The 9,631-nt window shown below is 34.7% G+C and overlaps 1 protein-coding gene across 1 annotated transcript; it reads right to left on the minus strand.

The window, feature by feature from the left end:
* Window positions 1-6,641: 6,641 nt before the first annotated feature.
* CSNKA2IP (casein kinase 2 subunit alpha' interacting protein) lies at window positions 6,642-8,804 on the minus strand. The gene has a single exon (XM_056135460.1). The coding sequence runs from the start codon at window positions 8,802-8,804 to the stop codon at window positions 6,642-6,644; it is 2,163 nt and encodes a 720-aa protein (XP_055991435.1).
* Between the last annotated feature and the right edge of the window lie 827 nt (window positions 8,805-9,631).

Consider the following 9,631-nt stretch of genomic DNA (forward strand, 5'->3'; position numbering starts at 1 on the left):
TTCCCCTTTTCTATGATCATACTGAAGAATCTTCTGCTTCTCACAAGTATAAAGAAATAGAGAAATGAATTAGACCACCACCAATTGAAAACAATTTCTGAGACATGATAAATTGAACTGGGATCTAAGGAGGAGGGTCTAGGGAAGTGACTGTGGGATCAAAGCTGAGGAATCTTGAAACACTGGTAGGAGGATTGTTGTAAACACTGAAGGCATAAAGTGATGACTGTAGTACAGGTGTAACTATGACATCACGATTAAATCACTGATATCCCTGTCTTCCTGTTGTTCATCGATTTGCTCTAGTGGGCCTAGTAATGTCTCCATCATGAGACTTGTTACTGTGTTTGGCATATTGAATACGTCACGGGTAGCTTGCCAGGCTTTGTCATGCAGGCAAAATACTCTCGGTTGCTTGTCAGGCTTTCCGAGACGGGCAGAGGAATCAAACCCGGCACAGCTGGCCGACTGCGCGCAAGGCAAACACCCTACCACTGTGCTATCTCGGCCTTTTGGCTAAGATCAAGTGTAATATCACGATTAAAATAATTTTCAAAGAGAAGGGTTGGTTATATCAGATAATATAGAACTCAAGGATTTGAAGAGGTATTTCATCAGGCAGGACACTTGCCTTGCACATAGCCAATCTGGGTTTGATTCCCAGTACCACAAATGGTCCTACCAGCACAAACAGGATAATCCCTGAGCACAGCTAGGTATGGCCTAAAAACTAAAACCAAAACCAAACAAAAAAGTCTTTAAGCTAAAAATGGTAACAATTTTAAACATTGTAATTACATATGGTCAAAGGATTAATCCATAAAGTATGTTCAAGGCTAACACACATGCAGCAGAATCAAAATCTATAAAAAAAATTTTGACAGATGTAAAGAATATTACTACCCAACAGTAGTTTTGGACTTCACCACCCTACTCTCATCAGTGAACAGATCAGATGACATTAACAAGGAAATGAGAATCCTAAATAAAGACAGACATAATAAAATTTTACCAAACATTCTTCTATTTCTCTCATTATTTTATTTATTCTTTTTCACACTCTTATTGTTTTTGTTGTCGCTTAGTTAAACAATAGTGTTAACCATTACAATAGTGTTAATTTTCTTGGTTTTTAATGGATAAAATCACTTTATGAAAATGCCAGGTTTTGCATCTCTACTTAGTTCTGACTGCAGTGTATTTTCTCCTCTCCCCCCACCAATAGTTTTACTTTAAATTTATAAAATTTCTACACATTTTGTAAGCTAAAAACGTGTTTTAATTATAAGTAAAACTATAATAATTTTCTCAATTGTGGCGTATGGTTTGGGCCTCCCCAGTGATACTCAAGGTTTACTCTGGCTCTGTGTTCAGAGATCACTTCTAGTGATGCTAAGGAACTATGAACAGTGGTAGCTATTGAAACCTGGGCAACTGCATACAAGGCAAGTACGAGCTCATTGATATCACTATTTCAATTTTCTACCAATTACAAGTTACATAAGTGTTGTTATATCTTGAATCTTCCACATAATTTAATCAAACGCATACAACACTTTGTCAGGACAGTGTTAAGGAAAAAATATTGGAACCAAATAAATGTGAATTTTTTGTGATTTGTGATATATTTGTGTGCAATAATGAAAATAATTCACATACCCACTATGCATATACAACAATGTTATAGTTAAGGTATGGTTCTATCAAAGAAATCCTTCTGTATATTGGGGGGGGGGACATTATATATGGCTTTTGTTATAAAATGTTTAACTATGGTACAAAACACATTTCCAAGTTCTCAATATTTATATTGCCATTGACCACTCAAAGAATAAAATTTGACATTAAAAAAAAATCACTTTCTTGACCATCTGTGTGTAGACCATAAGATTCAGTTAAGGTCTTCTATGAAATCTTCATTTAAGCTTCATTTTTTTTCCTCTAATGTACACCCAAGGAAATTGAAATTGCTGAAAGAAAAAAGGTTAATTTAAAATTAATTGATTAATAGTGTGGAAAAATATCATAACTATGATTCCAGCAGGTATTCAAAATCTCAGTAACATTATTTTGTAGAAAATATGAAAACCTTTAAAAATATATTTTTGCTTGACAGAGAAATATGTCCTTATATTTTATCTTATTTTTCATATTCCAAAGTACTGCAATTAACACTTCTTTAGGGAAAGAATCTAACACTTCACTAACCCTATTCAAACACTTCTCAGTTTGTAGAATAAGGATGCCACAGATTCCATAATGTGATTTTAGGTAACCATTTTCTCTTTTTTGAGAATTAATAAATGGTTGGAAAGTCATATACCATAAGCAACAAAAATCTACTTACAGTCCATTCTCCCACATTTTATAAAAGGACCAAATGTTAACTTAAATTTAGTAGCTAATTTAAATTTAGTAGCATCGAAGGCATAACACTATACAGGATAAAGAATGATGAAAATATAGACACTTTTGATTTTTGACTACTTAAATTCCTTTGGGTGCAATGTAAAGTTATACAAATAAATTGAAAGGATCCAAGTATAAAAGCAATAAAAGAAACTAAGATCAGATGTTTGATAATGCAAAGGATAAAAAATCTGCATTATGGTGCATATAGAAATTGACAAATTAAGAAAACTCAGTTTAAGTAATGAATAGAATTATTGATGAGACTGGATATAAATTCTGAGTGTTCATTCTCTCCAAGATACACAGCAATCTTTGAGAAGAAGAAAAATTATTAGATATATCAGAAAATTACAAGAAGTAAACATTACATGGATATGAAGTGTATTAATTTTGGCCTGAGTTGTGATGATCAAAACAAAATACAAATTTAGCAGATAGAAGAGAAACTACCAAATATTACAAAATGAATATTGTAACTTATATTTTAGTTTAGATAGGGATTATATATCATTATTCTAAAGTATCAAAAATGTTTACATTATGATACCAAGCCATAGATATTAAGGCACAAACTGAATCCATAATTTTTAAATAATAATAATAATGTAAAATTATATGCTTATTTCAGAATTATTTTGTAGAATGATCACGATCTATTATTTATCTTTACTGAGGTAATACATTTTGATAATGATTATACAATGTGCCCAAGTTATGCAACTGTGGCCTAGTTTGAGTTAAAGAGTTAGTAACATATGATCACTATCCCTGAAAATGAGAGTATTTTCTTAACCTGGATGAAAGAAAAATTTGATAAGCAGTAACCCTATAAGCCAATACCTTTTTTTCTATTGAAAGTTTATATCATTTTTACAGACACTACAATTTTGTTGCATATAAATGTACAAAAAGTGGGACCAGAGATACAATACAGTGGTTATGTACTTGCCCTGCAAGCAGCTGACTCCAATTTGATCACCAACATCATATATGTTCCCTTTAGCATCACTGCGAGTAATCCATGATCAGAGAGCCAGTAGTAATCACTGAACACAATGTGGAAGAAGAAGGAGGAGGAGAAGAAGAAAGAGGAGAAGGTAGAGGAGGAAGAGGAGGAGGAGGAGGAGGAGGAGGAGGAGGAGGAGGAGGAGGAGGAGGAGGAGGAGGAGGAGAAGAGAAGGAAGAGAAAGAGGAAGAAGAAGAAGAACAAGGAAGGGGAGGAGGAGGAGGAGGAGGTGGAGGAGGAGGAAGAAGAAGAAGGAGAAGAAGAAGGAGGAGGAGGAGGAGAAGAAAGAGGAGGAGGAGGAGGAAAGGAGAAGACGTACATGAAGATATTAGACAGCTGTTACGTAAAATTAATGAGCTCATGAACTTGATTTCAATGTTTTTATTTATTATCAGCAACTCACATATTTGGAATTTAAATTATACCCTAAAATGACAGTTCTCATGACTCTTATTAAATGTACACAGTTTCAAGTAATATGGTGTATTAGTGATGATATACTTATCAGAGATGTTACGAAGTGTGTGAACAAAACTAAGTAAAGTAAAGTCCCTCCCGTTGATCATCGATTTTCTCAAGCGGGCCCAGTAACATCTCCATTGGAGACTTTGTTGTTACTGTGTCTGGCATATCGAATACTCTTGGTAGCTTGCCGGGCTCTCCGAGAGGGGCGGAGGAATCGAACTCGGGTCGGCCATGTTGGCTGCGTGCTAGGCAAACGCCCTACAGCTGTGCTATCGCTCCAATACACTATGTGAATAAATGTCATTTAAGAGAGATTACTGAAATTTTTCATTTTTATTTTAAGGCATTTAGTTGGAACTACTGATTATAACAGTAAAATAAATACCATTGAAGATTTGAAAAATAAAAAGGGAAAAAAGCTATTTTCTAAATTCTCCATTTTTTAAAGATTCCTTTATAACTAGTCCTCCATTGTTCTCATATACATATTAAAATATACTTCACACAACTACACCTATGTATATGCATGACTCCAATAGTTTAAAAAGTGGCATCATATAAACTGGTTTTAAAATATGAGCATATTTTAATCCACTTAAAATATGAGCATAATGCACTTAAAATGGATTATACATGATAAAACTTTTTCCTCTCTTGCACAAGGAATTCGTTTGAAAGTTAGATGTAGTTTAACTATCTACTCTTTGTTTTCTTTTTTCCAACACATGCTAAAACACTATGTGTCATTATTGGTACCTAGTGGTTCTCAACAAAATTTTTTCCTATAAAAAATAGTCCTATTTCTAAAATAAATGTAGGCACAATATTATAAATCACAGTTTTGGGGGGACACTTGCCTTGCACAAAACCAACCCAGGTTTGATCCCCAGCACCCCACTTAGTATCCTGAGCCCTGTAAAATGTGATCACTGACTAGAGAGCCAGTGTTTTTGTCTCAAAACCAAAAAGAAGTCATAGTTCTTTCACTGGGAAAAATTTCATTTATGGATCATACTGTAAACACTTTCTATAAACAAACATTTAGGTGTTTTTTTTTCAAATCTAGTATTATAATAGAAGATTTTGCTTGTTTACATTAGTGTAATAATAATGATTTCATTAAAATAAATTCCAAGGAGGATGACATACAAAAATGATATGTACATTTAGATTCTATATTATTGTCATCCAGATCTGTCATAATGTTTTACATCAATTGGCCTTTTCAGTTATGGCAACTCCTAGGACCCAGAGTTTACCTGTAATTATGATATGGTCTATTTACATTTCTAGCTTTTTCCAATTGGGCTAAAGAGTTTTAATAAGTTGTAATCAATATTTTCTATAACTTTTTTTTGCTGGTTTCTTTCTTTAAATGCAGTGAATTTTAATACTCTGTTTGGGGGTATCCCAAGCATTGCTGAAGGGATCCAGGTGTCACTCTCAGCAATATTCAGTGAACCTGAGGACTGTGCTTCAAAGAGAGGGCCCAGAGATGATGTGCTACTGGAGCCTTGTGATGCTGGGAACACCCGACCAACCAACCTACATTTAGTGGAGCTTGGGGTCTGGAGCCCATGTGGTGCCAGAGTGTAATCGAGATCACTGTACTGCTTCCCCCACCAGACCCTGCCTTTTTGTTGTCATTGTTCTAACATCATGAATATGAGATCTGTCCAAAATTCACATTGCTCTTTATTTTATAGTGCCAATGATATTCCAATTAGAAATGGAAGAGAGTTGTCTATTTGTTGCTCATACATTTTACCATAGAAGTTTAGGTTAAGTTTATTTCTAAATTTGAAAATCATAAAATATGCTAAAAAAGAATTATTTTCCCTAAAAAAATTGAAAGTAGACACACAAATAGAAATAAAAACATGCAAAACATGTGCATTGTTCCAAATGAAATTCTATGCAATCTAATGATCAGCAAGATGAGGGGTGAAGAAACAGATTTATGAGTAATCAGTCCATGCAAAAAAAATACCAATTATTTTTCTCTGAAATAATCCCTTAGAATAAATAAGAAAGACAATAACCATCTCTTCCCACTACCAGTTCACTCAATAGAACAAAAACTTTTAAAACATTTTCATTAACCCACTTTGACTATGTACATAGAAATAATAAAGTTAATAGAAATGATGACTTATTTAAATATTGGTGCAATCAATGTGAAATAGGATTATCTATACCAGTTTTCTTTGTAGGTTTGTTAAATAAGATTGAATAAACCATAGGTTTTAGCATTGTATCTTAATACTGAAAATTTTTCCTTAAAAATGTGCATATGAAAGATTCTTCTCTATTGTATTTCTAACCTGCTAAACATAATCTGAATTTTCATTAAAGAATGAGAAACAAATAAGCAAAAAATGAGTCAAAGTTACTTTTCATTTCTCAGAAAGAATAAGAGTAACAATGAGATGCCATTCAGGGAAAGAAAATAAGGTATTTCTGGTATTTTGTCAATTATGATTAATCAATTTAACAATGATATACTAGCTTTATAAATAGACAATTAGTTAAAAGTAGTTTTCAATTCTGACTTTTTGGAGATCAGAGGCTTCTTTAACTAGAGAGTAAATTTAATCATTCCACTTAACTATGTGCTTCACCAACTAAAATATAAAGCCACACTGAGTATTTGCTAACAATTTTAATAAACATGAAATAGAAATGAAACTAGTCGAAACAAAGAACCGAGAGGCCAACTACTTCTAAGGAAACAACACTAATTTAATCATGATTTCTCTCACTTCGAATGTGTCTGAAAAAATTTGAACAGTGCCTTTGACCCTTTTGTCCCTTTTTCTAGGGTGTTATTCCTGATAGTCATTTGGGAAGATGGTGATTGACTTAGATGCAGTTTATTGGGAAGTGGCCGGTCGTTTTTACTACGTATGAAGTCCAGCCAGGAAACACCTGGAGGCAACTTGTAATCACTAAGCGCGTTATCAAGCACACAACCTGACACAGTAGCAGAGGCAGTTTCTTTGGGAGGAGAGTTTAGGGAGTGCTCCTGAATAAAAGAGGAGGAAGATGATGATGAAGAGGAGGAGGAAGAAGAAAAGGAGGCCTTGGAGTTGGTGGAAGAAGACAGAACCAAAGCCTGTGGTTGAGAATTGTTTTTCTTAACACAAAGCAGCCAGTCAGTAGCAGGGGGTTGTTGGTTTAAAATTTTGTTTTCAGGGGCCACTGGTGGCCATTCTTTCTTCATATTAAGCCCTTGGGAGATAGCAGGTTCAGGTTTCGGGAAAAATTGTGATATCTTTTCCATTCCTTTAAGATTGTCTTCAAGGACTTCATCAGGCTGACTTCCTTTCACAGAGAATGGGAGAGAAGGTAAGACAGAAGTCTCTGGTAGAGAAAGGATAAAAATTAGTTTCACCTTTATTTTCCCCTCAGGACTGGGTTCAGGTGTTGGTATGACAAACAGTGTCGCACCATGAGGATCTTTCTTTCCTGTAAGATGGGTACACTGAGGTTTTACGCAGGAAGCGCAAGTTAAACAAACTGAATAACTTACTGAAAGGCGGGGACCAGGGTGAGGATTGGGCTTTCCCCTCATCCTTCGATAGAGAATCTGCCTACAGAGATCCTTTTGGATTCTAGTCTTGGAGAGAGAATTGATAATTTTATTTACAACATCATCAGAGAGAGTTCCACCTCTAACAATGCAGGGGGTAGTGACATCTAAAGTCCATGGAATTTCTTTATTTGGCTCTACCTTTGCACAAAATTCTAAGCTGCTTTTATTCTGGGGTCTTGAAGTGACTGGTGAGGTAGGTCTGTTTCCGATGTGCTTTTTGGAACTGGATGATAATCGGCTGGAGGTACTTGATTTAGACCGGAATGGAGATGAGGCTTTCGATTTATCATTCAGTGAAGTGGCGTGCTGAAACTTACAGTGACAAACTGGTGAACCTGGTATCTTCGAGACATGATCAAGTGTAAACACTGGCTGAGATTTGGACTGAAACAAATTCTGGAACCGATGTACAGAATGTGGTAACAAAGAGGTCCCTGATCTTGAGTGGGACCATGGTATGCTCTGAGCACAGGAATCAGATTTCAATAAAGGTCTTGTATGAGGTTTGGAGTCAGCTAGTGGTGATTTTGGAGTCATCTGATTATGCTCCAACAAAGGTGATTTCTGAAGTACGCTATTTGTCTTCGGTGCAGAGTTGAGAGAGGGTGAGCTCAACGGTCTTTGGCTGTGGTCTGTTAAAGATGTCCAAAGGCTGTTCAATGAAGATGTTTTCTGAGCCTTGTATTGCGGTACAGTTGCCATAAGCTCTTTTTTATGGGGCTGTAAGGATGATGATGATGTACAGAGACTGTCTAGGGGTCGTGTTTCTTGATGTTTGAAAAATGAAAAGGAAGAATTTAAGACTCTTTTATCAGACTTGGGTGTAGAGGGTGTCCTACTACTGCCTAAAGAGGAGGTATCCTGAGGTTTAGTGACAGATAACTGAGAGGTCAAAGGTACTTGATTGTGCTTCAGTGATAACGTTTTATTCAGATTCAGTGAAGATGTTTGAGGTTTGGGGTGAGGCAAAGGTGAGTTCGTGACACGTTGATTCGACTTCAACGATAGTCTCTGGTGACGATCTCGTGAGGGAACAGATGGTTTTTTGGAGTAGGATAATGATTTCAGAGCCCTATTATGGGGGTCCCGTGAAATATTGTCCCGAGTCTTGGGAGAATACAATACTGAGCATCCCTCCACCTTCTGGTTAGAATTTAATGAAGGTGCTCCAACAAAATTAGTATGTGTTGGTACTTTGTTCACAGGTTGCTTACTGAGCTGACTTAATTTTTCACCTACAGGTTGCTTTGTTAATGAGTTTGTTGTGGCTACTTGGTAAGCATTCTCTAACGACACTAAGTGTTTATTGGATGCTAATGGCACCATCTTGAGTTAGGGGTAGAGGTTATACTAAAAACAATAGGCTGTGCGGTGTTCTTTCAATTGATAATCTTTTGGCTGGATTCCATGGACAACAGATATGTTAAAAATGTATTTTGGTGGTTTATTTATCTCTATGTTGCCAAATATAGAGTATTTCAAAACTGAACTGTGGATGAGGTTGAATAAAGGTGTCACCAAGTGGAATTTTCTTCTGCTTTGTTCTTCACTTCCTGGAGTTATTTTTTCTTTAAGAAATAATGCCTGTTAACAAAATAGTAAATAGTGTTCAGAAGAGAAACTGGTAAGCTTATTTTGTTAAATTTGCTTATTTCAACAAATTAATTTGCTTATTTTGATAAATTTGCTTATTAAATAAGCTTATTTTAATAAATTTAGAAAATTTATATTATTGAATTTTATTGAATTTAATTATTTTATAAAATATTTAATTTGCTGTAGTTTATATCAAGTCCTAATAACTAATTCTGTTGCATATATTTTTTATTAACTTTCTAAATCCCACTGCATATATATGAGAGAAATACATTTTATTTTGTATTGAAGATTGAAATATATATCAATGTTTGTGTAATAGTGCCCTATATATGTTTCTTGTTCAATAAAATTCATTCTGTTTGGTACTCTCTTACTGATTGCTTAGAAAAAATTGAATCTCAATAAATTTGTTACATGAATACACTCTTAACAAAAGGTAGAAGTTTTTTCTGAAATGTTGGTTTTGAAGTAATATTCAGTTAAACCTTTTATCTTACATTTAAAAGTTCATAATTTAGTTCAATGTTTATTTCATACTTTTGGTCTTGTTCTTA

This window comes from Sorex fumeus, unplaced genomic scaffold (assembly GCF_029834395.1).
Source record: "Sorex fumeus unplaced genomic scaffold, SorFum_2.1 ptg000115l, whole genome shotgun sequence".
NCBI lineage: Eukaryota > Metazoa > Chordata > Mammalia > Eulipotyphla > Soricidae > Sorex > Sorex fumeus.

What these genes read in the sequence shown, in the direction of transcription:
- CSNKA2IP (XM_056135460.1), bottom strand. Translation starts at nt 8,804, where the DNA reads ATGGTGCCATTAGCATCCAATAAACACTTAGTGTCGTTAGAGAATGCT.